At 44.4% G+C, this 15952-nt stretch overlaps 1 protein-coding gene and 1 long non-coding RNA gene across 36 annotated transcripts in view; both read right to left on the minus strand.

Moving 5' to 3' along the window:
• Window positions 1–9547, minus strand: part of CAMK2D (calcium/calmodulin dependent protein kinase II delta) — a 124410-nt gene extending 114863 nt beyond the window's left edge. For 8 of the 33 annotated variants that reach the window (XM_042021348.1, XM_042021345.1, XM_042021338.1 and 5 more), the window contains exons 1-2: window positions 8877–9144; window positions 8125–8219 (exon numbers count right to left, since the gene is read on the minus strand). In XM_042021348.1, coding sequence (XP_041877282.1) covers window positions 8125–8219; window positions 8877–8941 — 160 coding nt within the window. In that variant the 5' untranslated portion in view covers window positions 8942–9144. Of the gene's footprint in view, window positions 1–8124; window positions 8220–8876; window positions 9149–9425 lie in introns of those variants that run through there. The other 25 variants (XM_042021333.1, XM_042021336.1, XM_042021332.1 and 22 more) reach the window with 8 other exon arrangements.
• Window positions 9548–10553: 1006 nt separating this feature from the next.
• The window catches only part of LOC121661320, a 32805-nt gene continuing 27406 nt past the window's right edge, over window positions 10554–15952 (minus strand). Inside the window, exons 5-7 of one of the 3 annotated variants that reach the window (XR_006014911.1) lie at window positions 15576–15692; window positions 14106–14344; window positions 10554–13236 (exon numbers count right to left, since the gene is read on the minus strand). This is a non-coding gene — a long non-coding RNA (uncharacterized LOC121661320). Of the gene's footprint in view, window positions 13237–13881; window positions 14345–15575; window positions 15693–15952 lie in introns of those variants that run through there. The other 2 variants (XR_006014912.1, XR_006014910.1) reach the window with 2 other exon arrangements.

Here is a 15952-nt window from a genome sequence, read left to right on the forward strand (position 1 = left end):
AAGTTCTGAAAACACAGGCAGTAAATTGCTGCCCACAAGTATGAGCTTCGAGGCTCTAGCTTTCCTTTTCTCTCCCCGTCAAGCGCTGAGATGACAAAACTTTACAGCAGAGATGTGCTACCCTTTGTACTTGCAGGAAGGCTTGTTAATGCTCCCAGCTGGGCAGGGTGCACTGCTGCCCGGAGCGCAGGGCCGGGAGCGGGTGTGACGCCTGCTCCGTGCCACGTGACCAGATTAATTACCAGTTTCCCAGGTGAGGGCACTGCCAGCTGGAGGCCACGGGGCCAAATGAGCTGCTCAGCAGGGCTCAACCTCCCTGCAGACCACACACGCAACCCAGAGCTGCCACAGTACAACACATTCTTCAATACGCATCTGTCCAAATTCATGCAGCTGCTCACTCAATCCAGCAAACACTCAGTTCATACCCTTTTTTCTCATTATAAATCAGATTCTGAAGTTTTTAATTCTGCACATCATAACCTCTGACTAAAGATGGGTTTAGGTCAAGTTCTCCATCCAGTGGAAGGTGACCACAACCCTGCTTTCCACAGCAGTGCCAACTGTGTGTTGGCAGAGTCAAAAGTGCTGCACACTAGAAAGAACCAACTCCCTACAGAGCACATTTAGGACAGTGGGAGAGACTGTCCAACCGACAGCCCAAAATGACTGATTTGGCTGTAGCTGAGCAAAAGAAACCCCACAACGAGTTGTGAACATTTACAAGCACACTCTATACTCAAGTTGAAGCTGACTGCCAAACCTAAATTAATTCTGGTTTTATGCATGCCAGACAGCTCTCTTGGAAAGCATCACCAGGATTTTAACTTTATACATTTAGCAGTTATAAATTCTTGGTGATTGGTAAAAATTTTAAAAAAGCCTCTCATCACAAGATAAAATACTTCACCTCAACCAGCAAATATCCACGCATCACATTTCTAATTATTAAAATCTAATTTGTTACTTTGGAGAGGTTTGGGTTGGTTTTTTTTGTTTAATTAAGCCTGCATGTTTTACTCTGAAATCTTCCGGTGAAATATTTAGAAAGTATTGACAAAAGGTCAGGAACTCATGTAACAGAAGCTACCTCAAAGCACCAGCTAGGCAAAGTTCCTTTCCACCAAATACAACCAACTTGAACCAATAATTGCACAAACATCTCTGTAAATAGTTTGCTCAGCATATTACCTATCATCCTCTAGACTGAAAAACCTAATTAGAAAAAAGAAATATATGCTATAGCACCATTTACACTTCTCAATTTCCACTAAAGAGGCCCTGGATTAGTAAAGAAACTCCATCAGGGATAAAACACACTTGCAAATTTGCAAAAGTTGCCACTCTCAGGATTTTCTGATAGCTACTGCTTCTATCCAGCAGCATCCAGAAGAACAGATTCAAGAGAAATTAAGTAACCCCTCAGTATAGCAGAATATATCCAGCAGCTTCTGATGAGATGCCACAGAAATTACCAGGACTGCAAAGCTTAAAAGTGAGTTCTCTGATTCAAACAGCTCAAATGAATTTCAGAACAGGCTGACAACAATCTAGAAAATGACACAAGGTAACAGCACAACTGTCTCCCTGGAAGAAAATACCAACCCCATGTCACACAAATGACACAAATTCTCCCCCCTCCCCAATACCATGCACAAGACATTTCTTATAATACAAGGATTAAATGGATGAGGAGTTTGCATAAACACACACTCCGAGATATACGCAAGCTCAATACATCCAAGGAATAAACAGACAGATTGGATTCCTGTGCCTCTTCACAACACAGCAGATGTTTCTTCAAATTCAAAGCACAATTATTTTTAATAAGGAATTAAACAGAGGAATGGCCACCATTTAGTTAGGGTTTTGTTCTCTAGTAACCTTTTTCAAAGCACAGAGGAAGTTCTATTTCTCACATAATCTCCCAAAACCCCCCACAATATCCTTACAAAGCATTTGACAAATGTGCAATATGTGTGTACAAAGGAGGAAGCTGGACATATCAAACACCCCGGCCTACATTTCTCAGGAGGTCAAATGAAGGACAGACACATGAAAAGCACTATTTTGGCAGTACATACATTTGAAAAGCAGAATATCTCACTGACTTTTATTTCAGTCTCTTAGATCAGACATTCCCCAATTACCAGAAAAATGGAAGGAAAAAAAAAAGATAAATTCCAACCCCAAACCAGACTGCGGAATCATGGAAGTGTGAATAAACATAGCAGAGATGCCTTCACATACCCCTAATCACAATCTGAGAAGGTGCATCAATATTTAGCATTTGGACCAATACATGCTTACATAGGGCAGGATTTTCACGTATCAATTCCACTGTTTAGTTAGGTTTTGAAATTGGATTCCTGGGGGGTTGTTCTGCACCTAATCTCAGTACTTCCAGGAACAAGTGTATTTCTACCTGGCTGCCAGTGAGGTCAGATCCAAGTCACAAACGCCTGAGCTGACCTGTGGTTCCCCACAAAACAATGTTTTGTATGTATGATATTATGTGCAAACAAACAGAACCAATCTACAATAAATGCAAAGTGTTGATCACCGTGTTCATTTCCTTCTTTTCGTATTTGACCCAAACCTTTCATTCAGAAGTACCATTTGAACATAGCAAAACATTCTCTCTCAGACCAGGAGGAACAGAACACACCCCTATTTCAGTATCAGGATGTGGAAGCTCGGGAGAGGTATTCCTTTTGTATTCTCCCCTGCATCTAAATTCTCCCTTCTCTCCCAACAGAAGCAGTCCTGCAAGTGGAGTTGTTCAGATGTGCAGCTAAGTCTTCAGTTTGCAGGAAGAGAACACACAGAACAGGAGCACGTATCAGTGGCAAAATGTGTAACTTCTGACAGAAAATGGCTGGAGAGCAGTAGCCAATAAGTCCCCAAGAATTCCCTCTTGTATGTGTTTCCCTCCCCTCCCCTAATGAGCTTGCTGAAACTGAGCTGACAGATGATGCAAACACTGTATTTCTAAGTTTGGCCAAACCAGAACACCTTTTTACCCTCCATGCCTTTCTAAGAGAAATTCCAGTCACAATGGAGAGAGTAAGTAACTCTTTTGCAAAATCTCCAGAAGTGTCATTATTGAAATCATACAGCATTTGCTATGAATAATTTAACTACGAACTGCCAGTACGTTTCATTTCAAATCTAGTTTGAACTGTTAGAATAAATTACTACCAACCAACACTCATCACAAAGTCCTCATTCTCACTGGTATTCAAAAATTCTTCAGGTTTTTACTAACACCAAAATAGAATAAAACCAAAACAGAATTAAAAGTTTCAAACCTTCACAAAACAGAGCACCTAACCAAAAATCCCTTTTGAGGTATTTTTTTAATAACGCTCTTCTCTCCCTACTACCCTGAGCTGTCTGAATGGAGTCAATTTCAACAGAACCAGTAGCCTGCTAAATTACGGCAATTTGCAATTAAACAAATACTTGCAGATAAACATTCAAATGAATGTGTTGTGTGACAACGATGTCAAACTGAAAAGAACGCCACGACTAAGCTGGACACAAACATTGGGCACAAACATTAAGAAAGAGCGACTGCATGTTAGCAGGTGAGCCCTCTGACATACTAGGGAAAAACAGTTTTAAAACACTCTTAGTGACAGGTTATTAGCCAGAGAAGTAAGACTACCTCTCTGGCAAGACATGGAAGAAAACCACTAAAATCCCAAGCTTAAATCTTGTGCTCACAAAGACAACATCTGCCTCACTGACGACTAAATGCCCTGAAGGATAGTCCTGTCTGAGTGGGAGTAACGTCATGTGTACGTAAGAACAGAATTTAGCATTAAAAATACATGTGTTGTAATAAACTGGCACAGGTAAATGTGTGCTTCAGGGATTAACATCTTGAGCTAGATTAGAAAGAATTATTTTCTCCTCCGAGGGAGCACTGGAAGCCTTATTAGAGCTTGCCTTCCTGTACAACATCTGGCACAGACTGACACAAGCTACCTGACTGAAGGAAATGTTAGTCTAGTGACACATCAAAAACATCTATCTCCGTGTAACGAAAAGCTGTGCTGAAAACTACTACCCTATATATGCTTGCCATTTCATTCATCTCCCTAATGTATTTTAAATCACTTTAGGGATCATGAGGTGCCCTGCTTGGAGAGCTATAGACACACTCTTCCCACAGCCCAGTTACTCCATACTGCACAACATAATGTTTCCAAAGGGTGGGGTTTGCAGCCTCCGCACCCATCAGAGCTGGCTGCAGGTGAGTGCGATCACTCCAGCCCCTCCGGCTGTGCCATGCACCTGCAGTCACAAGCTCATAGGAAAGAGCAGTAGAAATGCTGAAAAAGATTCGGGAAATTGCCTGCTAAGAAGGAAGACAAATACCCAGTGACACCTCCAAGCCTTGCAGCTAGTGGAATGGCAGGTCCCCGAAAGCTCACAAGAGCTTTTCAGGGAGCAGCAATCACCTCCAGCTGACTCTGACGTTACTCCTTGTAGCACATATGCTCATAAGCAAAGCACTCGTAGCTCTGCTGCAGCAACCCAAGGGCTGGCAGAGGTGTGCCCAGGCTTTTTACTCCAGAGCTCCCCCCCCCAAAAAAAAGGCACTGGGACATCCTTCTCCTTCCACAGACACCACCACATCACACCAAAGGCACTGGGCTTCTGGCCACCAGAAACTGTCACTAGGAGTTACTGGCAATAGGTACACCCAGTGAAAATGTATCAGTGATTCACCTTTTCTAATATGATCAGAGAAGCAAACTCTTACATTTTTTATTTTAAGACCAAAAATGAGGGCTAAACCTTTTAAGAATATGGATCTGTTTACCTGAAATCAATTTGGATCAAAGTTAGAAGACTCTCAAAAGAGAACAAAAAAGGTGTACAGATACTGGCAAAAAGAAACAGACAATCTGCTCATTATTTGGTATTTGGAAGAGACAGGGGAAAAGTAAAGTCACTTCGCAGAAGTTGACTTTTATCTGCATGACTTTCTACACATGAAAAACAACACAGACAAGCCCAAGCCCTTACTTGAATAGTAAAGAAACCCCAAAGACTTCATCAGATGAAACCATACAGAGCCCAGAACCAGCAAAAACACACATACTTCACTTTATCCTTGGTTTTGTGTGTGCTTGTTCACTGCTGCACTTAATTTTAGAGGGGTAACACACCTTTTTTTGCCCTTCCTTTTTTACAATCAGCAGCATAATCAATTTTGCAAGAACATAATCTATTGACACAAAACTAGCAGTTGATATTCTAGTAGTTTAGTGCTCCAGCTGACTTAGAAAACACCAAGATCAAAACTCTGAAGAGCATCTTAAGAAGACTTGAAAAAGAGGAAATATGTAATTATAACAAGCAAAAGCATTTTTGCTATACTGAAATAGATTCAAACTGCAAATATTTATTACTCCTACTACTAAAATCAGAAAATCACGAAATTGAAGTTCTTTAAACCATCAACTTGAAAGCACCAATCAATGTTCCTTCTGCTAGAACATGGGGCACAGCTTCCTTTTCCCCTCCAAATTCCAGCCAAAGCCCATGCCTCTGCACACAGGCAATTAGCCTGAAATTTCCCCGTAACTATACAAGGAAACTGATGGGAACACACCTTCACCGGCACTACCTGGTGACCAGATCAGATTTAGAAAGACTACTAAAACAAGAATTTGGATCAATCTCCAAGAACATTTATGGCTGAGATGAAGAGGGGAAGAAAAGACAACTATTGCTCTGACTGGGCTGAAGCCACTTAAATAATTTCTAATTTCAAAACTACTTCAAGGAAGTTTCATTTAGTCTTGACTCCTTCATGTCATATACTGAAGCTGCTCTTGTCCCATGCGGGAAGCAAGAAGGCCCAAATTTGACATTTTGTTTAAAAGACTTCAAGGGAAGCCAGCACTATGGATGGGACACGTTTTCTCTTAACTCCACTCACAGATGAAGCTGACCCCACGATTTACACTGGAATGGGTATTTCAGTAGGTCTGACACTCAGAAGTGAACTGCTACCTCCTCATACAGCAGCTCAGACGGAGCAGAACAAAACTCAGAACTCAGATTTAAAAGCAGCACTTCAGTTATAAACGGCATCCCCATTATCAACCAGGAGAAAGCATCACAGTTTGAGGTTTTTTCATGTTTAGTTTTTTTGCACCACAAGTGCCATTCGAGTGCACCTTCCTGCAATTAAAAAATTGCCTCAGAAGACTCTAAAGATTTCTCCAAGAAGCTTGCTCTTCAGAAACTGCTTAGTAGATTTCGAAGTGCTAAAACCCAAAGCAACCTCCACAAAAACAAACCAAGTACAAAACTCGCAATTATTTTTGGGATGTCTGAAAACAGAGATGGAAAGGCATTCCCTGTGTTATGGACTTGGCACCACACGTGTTCCGATATGCATATCCCACAGCTCAGCTTTGAGGTGTAACCCCTTCCTTTATGGGTTGAACCTATAGAGAAATCTGTGTGAAATTTGCCGCATTGCATTTTATGAGCCAAATTCTCCTAAATGCGCTTCCACTCCTTAACAGAGCACATCAAGGACCAACTTGGTCCTGCATGAACAAAGGACAAAAATGACAGCTTGCAATACAGTGCAATCCAAATTATGAGTAATTAGAAAGATCCAGTTTTTGTTCGTTTAGCCTAGCATTCCAGGATTTATCCCACCACACATATAACCCCAATGGCACATCGGTAACCTGGCTACTGGCACCTAGTTCAGCACCTGTTACCAGTAACCTGATGATGACTTCGTTATGGCTTCTCACATTGAAAATTACTCAGCTCTAAGAACTCACACAGAGTGTGATGTTTTACTTTAAATTCAACAGATCGCATTAACATGCTAAAGAATAAAAAAAAATCTGTTTAAAAGAAAACTTGTGAAAATATTTTAGCTCAAGTACTATAAATTTCTTAACCTACCTTCAAGCCCATAACTGTAACAAAAAGAATTTATATTTAAGTAAGCTTTCAAAAATAAAAGAAAAATAATGTTACAGTAAAAGTGAGAAGACTAAAATTCAGCAAAAAGTAAATTTTCACACAGCTTTCACCAACTGCAAATAAAAACCATTGAAAGATCTTTATCAGAGAGCAGAATGTTATCAGAACTTGCCATAACGTCCTCCACAATGTTTTGTATTTAAATTTAATGACTTCAAGCTGCCGTTTACCTGCAGTGATTCCTTTGGGCCAGAAGCAGCCCAGCCACAAACACGTTTACACTCTGACACTGTTTACTTATTCACCCCCATGTTCTTTACAAATTCATATAAAAACACAGATAATGTTAAGGGCAAGTGATCCCTAACCCCTGACACCCAAACACAGGCACTCCAACTGGGAATTAACGAGCAATTGACACGGCACCGCTAAGACTCCCTTTCCACAACAACAGCCCACACCATGTGTATATTTACCTACAATGCATCATAACAACCTGGCCACTGCTGCTGACAAGCTGCTGGAAACACACATCACAGGAAGGCAGAAACAAGCTGTGCAGCAGTAACACTCCTCATCACTTCATCAAGAGTGACTTTCTTCACAAGGGTTAGTTCAGAAAACATAGTTTTCTTCCTTATCATAATTTTCTTCTCACAAAAAAGTTCAATATGAGGTAAAAGTACACTTTTCCTCATTTGCTCATAGTCAGACAGGCCTTCATGTGCATGTTTAAATGCAATGGGAACACAGAATTCAGTGAAGCTATAACATTTAAAATAAAATCTGTAATGGAAACCTATTACTGACCACCCTCACACCAAAAAAAAACCAAAAAACAAACTTGCAAAATTATTTAGATACAAAAATGAAGAGACTGCATTGTTAGATTTTAGTTTTTGAACATCTTTTCCTAAAATGCTTTACAGCAACCTCCAACTTCTATGCAGTCAATCCATGAAACGTTTAATACAGAAAAAAACCCCAAAAACCTCAAGGGAAAAAAGCAAACCAAGGAAATAATAATTAAAATTGTACTAGAAAATTTGTTACAACATTCAGCTATTTTTATTATTTCCTAATGCTTAGCACGTTAATGAACACAAGAAACAGGGAGGAGGCACCATAAACACCAGGTTAAAATATACCCACCCCTGGCTGAAAGCTTTTTGGTGTTGATGATTTTGGCAGCGTACTCTTGTCCTGTGGTGATTTTCATACACCTCCTCACGACGGAGAACGCCCCTCTGGAAACCAAAACCGGGCAAAGTGTCAGTCCAACTGAAACACTGCACTGCCATTACCAGCTAACGGGCTGCACGGAGGGGTGTGATGTCGCCAGAATTTAAAAAAAAAAATCAAAAGGGATTTTCTGATTTTCTGACAGGGACAGTCAGCATTGATTTTATTCAGCTGAACAGTGAACTCTGCGAGGTAGAAGCTGTGTGACCAATCCCGCTAGCTGGGGCGGAGGGTGGGCGGGTTTTCACTGTGTCCCCGCCGGCACACCGCGGGGGGACACAGGGCGGCGGTGGCCGTGTCCCCCTCGGCGGTGGGGGGTGACACCCAACATGGCGCTCAGGGCTGCGCCTCCCGCCCCCCCGCTGGGGGGCGCCCGCCGCGCTCCGAGACCCCTCACAGACCGAGACCCCAACCCCGCGACAACCTAAGAGTTAATAACAACAGTAAATAATAAATAATAATAAATAACGGCACGGGGCGTTGAGGGCAGCCCCCGCCACCCGCTCAGAGCCCCTCGCCGCCCCGGGGCCGTATGGCTGGAGCCCGGGCGCTCCCCCGAGGGTCTAGGCAGTCGTGAGGGGGCCCCGGGCGCGGCTCCCCGCAAGGCTCACGCGCCGACCCGCCGCAGCCCCCGGTGCCTTCACCCCCCGTTCTCTCCTTACTTCCCAAGCTCCTCGAAGAGCTGGTACTCGTCGGTGAAGCGTGTGCAGGTGGTCGAGGCCATCATAAGGACGGGCGGCCGCCGGTGACTCCGGCGGCCGTGGACGGCGAGGCGGGGACGGCGGAGGGGCTGCGAGGCGAGGCGAGGCGAGGCGAGGTGAGGCGAGGCTCCGCGCCGGCTTCTTCTCCTCCTCCTCTTCCCCGCCACCGCCTCCTCTGGTGACGGCGTTGCCTCCGCGCCCTCCTCCGGTCTTCCCTCTCCCCTCCCCTCACCCTTTAGGGAAGCAAACAAACAAATATTTAAATAAATAAGTAAGTAAGCAAATAAATAAATAAATAAATATGTACCCTCCCCGCTCCCTCGCGCCCGCCAGCGAAAGGTAGCGGCAAAAGGGAAAGCAAAACCGGGCCGGGGGGCGCGGCGCTCCCTCCCCTCTCGCTCCCCTCGCTTCAGCGCCTCAGTCCGTCCGCCAGTGCCGTGCCTCCCCCTAGCGACCCCGGTCCGCGCCGCCCTGCCGTCGGGGACGGCGTGACACCGATGGGAGACTCACACTGTCGGTGAGGGCACAAGGAGAACCTGAGCTCCGTCTAGCAGGGAGCGAACACCGACCTTTCCCCGGGCGCTGCCCCGGGACGATGGCGGGAGGGGCCCTGAGGGAAGCGGATGCACCTGTGCGCACCCCCCCCCCCGCCCCGCTCCTCAGTGCCCGCCTGTGACGTCACGCCTCGCCCGAGCGCGAGGGAGGGCGCGCGGTGGCGGCGCGCGGCGGGAAGCGCGTGCGGGCGCGCTCGCGGGCAAGGGGCCGTGACGTCGCAGGGCCCCCGCCGCGTGCGGGGAGGGAGGGGAGCGGGATGCGGCGGGGGGGGGGGGGGACACACACGCACCGGGCACTTCGTGACGTCACAGCAGCTCCGGCCGCGCGCGGGGAGGGGGGACACACACCGTGGGCATCTCGTGACGTCACGGCGGCCCCGGCCGCGTGCGGGGGCGCGGGGGGGGGGGGGGGGAACACGCAGACCGCGCGTGCGCCGGGTCGCGATCGTCACCGCGGCCGCGGGGCAGCTGCGCCCGCCCGGGAAGGGACCCGCGGGAGGCACCGCGCACATCGAGCCCCGCACCGCCGCGATGCGGAACAGCCCGCCAGAGGGGACCGCCGGGACGTGGAATAACGCCGTGCCTGCCGCGCAGAGCGCCGGGAAGGGCTGGGGACACGTGTGAAATGTCATAGCAAACAGCTGCCTCGGTCTCTTCGACAAAATCCCGGAATATCCTGAGTGGGAAGGAACCCACAAGGATTATCAGAGTTCAACTCCTGGCCCTGCATAGGACACCCCCCAAAATCCCACCATATGCCTGAGAGTGTTGTCCAAATGCTCCTTGAGCTCTGGCAGCCTTGGGGCAGTGATCTGAACACAGAATGGGGAGGTCACCAAGCCACCCGACGGGCATTTAATTTTGATAAAGCTGAATTGCTTTCGTTCCTTTCTGATCAAGTAAGTGGTGGTATCCACATGAAGAGTTAAATCCACACCTGCACAGCGCTTTAAACAGCAGCTTGGGTACAAGTAGAGCTCCACTACAAAAGGCAGCCTGGAGCATCTCCATCCCCATTTTGGTAAGTGAGAAGACACACACACACAATACACCCACAGAGGGCTTTACATTAAACCTCTGGAGTTTCCAGAATCAGCGTCCAGAGCTGTGGTCTCTCAGGAAGAGTTAAAACCTGTCAACCCTTCCCAAAAGGAACACGAATGTATGACAGGAATGCCAGAGCCTACATACGAAGGTAGTTTTCCTCTGGGTGAGGCAGCTGTGCCTCGTATCAAACACACTGAATTCATGGCATGAAGGCGGCAGCAAAGGGACTTTGGAACTCATGAGCAAGTACAAAGCATTTACTCCATTAGTTCCTCTCCAGGGAAACACTCTGTGCAGCAGTGCCGGTACAGGGAAACTGGAGAATGTTTCAATTTAGACCAGCAAGAATGGATCTATTACCACATCCGTGAAGGGAATGTGCATTACAAAGCACTCCAAACAGTAGCGTATTTCTAAGTCCCCTCAAACAAAAAAATAACGTGGAAGTTGTGCATCCTTTTGTATAATACCTGCACAAATAACACAATCAGCAGTGCTGAACACCCAGGGTGGGCTGATGACTGGATTTAAGGGGAGTTGTCTGCCAGGTTCCTTATCCAGATATACACAGACACAAAAAAATTAAACATATTCCCCTAGCACTACATCACTTTCCCTAATGGTATATTCTGACAACAAGCATTTGCCCCAAGTATCTGCTATTGCTCTGCCATACAGTTATTCTTTAATAAAAAAAAAAAATGTTCAGAAGGAATTATTAAATTCAATTTCAATTCACCTTCTTGTTGATGTTTTTGTGGGATTTTTAAAGTCATTATACGGATGAGTGATCCAAACTGAGATATAAAAAAAAAAATCCTTTTTCTTTTTTCTTCACATTTCCCAATCTGAAAAAAGACAAGAAGGGGCCAAGGAGTTCCTAAAGAAATATCAAGCATGAATTTTATCACAGGAGGTAAGGAAAGAAAGTATTTGTTTACAAGATCAGTATCACAGGACTAGATGAATTTCCATAAGGAGAGACGCTAGGAAGTGATGAGTAGCTTGGAAACACTTCAGTTGAGAGGGTTTTTCCTCCTTACAACAATCATGTCCTAATTGTAGCTCACTCTTGAGCTGAAAGAAAACCTTAATTTGTCGCTGCCGTTGAAACACTTCATACATTCCCCAAATTCCTCCTGAGCAGACCAAAGTAGGCAGGATGGCAGCCAAGGATCTGGTCCATGAGGTGAAATTCTAAAAGCTAGTTAGAGCTTCAGATTTCTATTAAGGTCACAGAAACAATTTATATGTTGTTGAAGAAAGTCAGATCTCAACAATGAACCAAATAAATGCTTAAAAGCCATCCCAGGGCACATTTTTCTTCTCCAAAAGGTTTTCAAGAGAGCAGTTAAAGCCTGTAAGAAACTGAAGTTGTTCCCTTAAAATTCCTGATGTTTAGCAAAATGTTACAGCTAAGTGGAATGAATTATATATTCAACTTTATACTGAAACATTTATTATGGCAAAGGAAATTGTATTTATTTTAAGTTTGCTGTTCAGTGAGGTCTTTGCTTTGTATGGCTTTACTTTGAGACAGCCAAAAGGAGGTTTTTGTTTTACTTCTGACCTTGCAAATACAGATTTTCAATTTTCTTATGTTTTGCAGGAGTCACAGAGCTTCCAAGAGGTCATTTGTGTGGAGAGCTCATTATGAGGGCTGCCAGGAATAATGTACGTTTAGTTCGTGAACAAATGCAACAGCCACTTACAGTAGAGATCTAGGCAGAAAATGCCCAGAAAACCTGAATAATCTGGGGTTTAGATAAACACTCACTTTATGACCAGATGGGTCTTTAACAGAAATCTTGGTCCTTCCCAGGGTCGCACACACTCCTGTGGCAAAGCATTTACTGCCTTGGGGCAACTGAGGACAACACTGGAGCAGTTGGAGGTACATTATTGCAGTAAAGCAATGAAAAGATCAAAAACATATGTGGAAACCAGGAAAGACGTAAGAACAGGGTAAAAAAAGAGGATCAACTTGGGAGAAATCACACAGAAAATACATGGGTTTGCAGTACATTGTAACAGCTGGAACTGGAGGCACAGATTTGGGGTACAACCACGTGTTGTACCTCTCTTATTTTCTCATTGGAGCTTCTGGACTTTGCTAAGTAAAGCTTTTGGGGGGCAGAAGGATTGGTGACATCGTGCCAGAGACTCACTCCCTCCTTTCCAAGTGATGAGGGTGGTCTAAGGCCTGTCCCAACGCTTTCTGCTGGAGCAGCTCCCTCACCACCACCTTCTGACCAGCGCTGACCCAGAAGCTGGTGCCAGTCCCAGACATCCCAGGACCGTGGTGGACTGTGGAGATCCACGGTGGAGCTGCTGCACCTGCCCCAGGGCTTGTTTTCTTCCCCCGGCGAAGCTGCCTTGCTACAGCTGTCCCACCATGTGTGTGGAAGCGCTTCGAGAAGTAGGTCCTTGAAGGTTTCCCAAAGAAAAGGAATTATTTATCCATGACTTACACTCCTGGCGAGCACCTCGCTGCCCGAGCAGGGCAGTGTGTGTGCTCTCTCTCCCTCTGCTGCTGGAGCACTCTTAGGTGGGATTAATTTACTCCTCAGTGAACCAGAAAGATGTTGGCAGAATAACTGATTTGATAGCTCAGCGACTCTGTCACGCTCTTGCTATGCAGGAGACCAAAGGTTCTCTCTGGCCTAAAAAAGCATCCTGACATCCTGAGGAAGGCATTGCTGGCCACTTAACTTCTGCCTCTGGAAGCACCACAGGGAGAAAGAGATGAAAAATTAATGCCTTATTTTTTATCTTTCTGTGTGGGACAAGGACAAAAATACAGGCTGAGCAAAACAGACATTTTCATTTGTTTGCACTGGAAAGAAACAAGGAATGCTCTTGATAGGATTCAAGTTTCATCTCAGAATTTTAAAGAATACATTTTCCTTCTCTTTTTTTTTTTAATTTGAAGTATTCTTAATTAAGAATGCTCCTTTAAAATAATGCTTTTCAAGAGAGTGATTTCTTTTGAATGCACTTGTCCTGGTTATTTTGAGCTGAGTAATTTTTAATGAATTCTTAGCAAACAAAATACTCCATTATTTACACAGTTCTTCTTACAAGCAATTAGAGTCAGTAACGCCATGAATAAGACCTTTTGCCACTGGCTTTCACGACATGTATTGGAAATAAAAATGTTACTAAAAAAAGGTATTTAAAATATAAATATTACTAAAAAAAAGATATAAATGTTTCCTTGAGGGAGGGGAGGCCCTGGCACAGGTTGCCCAGAGAAGCTGTGGCTGCCCCATCCCTCGAAGTGTCCAAGGCCAGGCTGGATGGGGCTTGGAGCAACCTGGGATAGTGGAAGCTGTCCCTGCCCATGGCAGGGGTTTGGAATGAGATGAGCTTTGAGATCCATTCCAATCCAAACCGTTCTGTGATTCCACGATTCTGTGATTTCTGGAAGTTTTAGCACTAGTCTTGAACCCTGTGGAATTGGCTAACTCAGAAAGGATAAATGTATCTCCTTCCAGAGTTCCCAGGGGTTTGTTACTTTTGGTTCAGATAGACCCTGGGAAATAGGTGCATTTCTCTGGCCTGGTAGGAGGACTGATTTGAGTATTACCTTGCCACATAAATCCAAGAGAAAGATATGCATGTGGAAAAGCTGGCTGTGACAAGCTCAATATCATCAAGGTGAGGAACTAAGTATGATCTTGGCTGACACACTCCACACACAGGCTGCCAGGGCTGCAAAGGAAGCAGGAAACAGGAGTCTGCATTTGCATGCCAGCACTGAAATTGTGCTGAGTCTTCATTCTGAATGCTTTTGGTGAGTGTTTTGTACACATTTCCAGGCATTTCCTAAAAAAAATGAGGGAGGTGACTCCAAGTCATTTCATCTACTACGTGGTTTAGATTCAGAGCATCCTTTCAATGGAGGAAGTCGAAGAAGGAAATTAGTAACAACACCCCCTGCTTCCCATCCACAGGCATTCCCAGCACTGGAGATGAGAAGGCTTTCCAAGAGGAGGGAGCAGTAACAGAGTTAACCAGAGTCGATGAAGAGGCAGGCTGGAATTTTATGGGGAAAATAAATTAACACTGAGATTTTAGAAGTAGGGGAACACACTCAGAGCAGTGAGAAAAGGGAAAAATTTTGATGACAATAGTTTGGACAGACTGAACTGAAAAGATTTAGTCAGGAAAGGTGAAGATCTTAAAGAAACCAGCGCATAGGAGACACTGCTGACTGGGAAGAAGTTGAATTTTGAGACAAACACAGTTGTAAGACTGTGGAGGCTTTAAATCTAAGTAAAGGAGAAACGCAGCAGCTGGTTTCATGACCCAGACAGCAGGGAGTGCTCATAGCAAGAATAAAACGAAGTGACAAGAATAAGGATATGGACAACTTCCAAACCATGTCCCTAATCACTCCACCTACTTGTCTATGACATTTCTGCAGGGTTAATGACTCCAACACTTCCCTGGGCAACCTGTGCCAGGGATGGACGACCTTTTCCATGAAGAAGTTTTTCCTAATATTCAGCCTAAAACTCCTTTGGTGCAACTTGAAGCCAGTTCTCCTTGTTCCATCTCTTGTTCCCCCTGCTTTCATGGTACCAAGCACTGCTGTAATGAGCTCTACCATCCTCAGTTTATCAAGCAAATTAAAGAGGATCCCATCAGTTCTCTGCCTACATCCTCCCCAGACACACTTTAAAGTGCAAAGTGTTTGCTTCTGGCTCACACTTGGCTCAGGTGAGTGAAATGAAGACCATCTCTTCCACTTGACAGAAGCTCCTTCCCCATTCTGATTTCTATATAGAAATTTTTCTGATTCTGAATTACAGGGAGGTCTTTCCATTTATTAAAAAGAAAAAACACCTGGTAAAATCCAGAGGAAACAAAAATATGGTATTTCCTGGATAATATCCTTGTAGAGAAGTAGCTTCTCAGTTTCTCCATTAGAAAACTATTTGCCAGATATCAATTAAAATATGGCTGACACAGGAAATGAAATATATATAAATCCAGCAGGAAATGGTAACAGATATTAGTAGACAATAGACACATATTAGTTACATGCACTCACCAACAAGAAGGCTTGTATTGCCTTATCCTGGGAAAACCAAGGATCAGCAGTATACGCATGGAGTTCTAGGAGATGTACCATCAGTGCAGGCAGGCAACGTGAAGGGTGCAAAAAACACTATCACAGAGGAAAAAATTATATCAGACATAGGAAAATATTATTCCCATATTTAAACATGATTTTAAGCACAATTTCAAATATTTTAAGGTTTTTAAAATGCAAACACTAGTTAAAGATTTAGACAGGGTTTAAAGTGTTTTAGAAGCTTTTGAAGTATTGCAAAGGCATCAATTTATACCAATACAAATTCAGAGTAACTGACAACTAAGCAATCCTAGGACTGTGGATTAATTTTGAACTCTGTCCTCCAGCGAGAT

This window comes from Corvus kubaryi, unplaced genomic scaffold, assembly GCF_017639235.1.
Source record: "Corvus kubaryi isolate FWS band 111438036 unplaced genomic scaffold, C.kubaryi_AGA036_p1.0 37135, whole genome shotgun sequence".
Classification (NCBI taxonomy): Eukaryota; Metazoa; Chordata; class Aves; order Passeriformes; family Corvidae; genus Corvus; species Corvus kubaryi.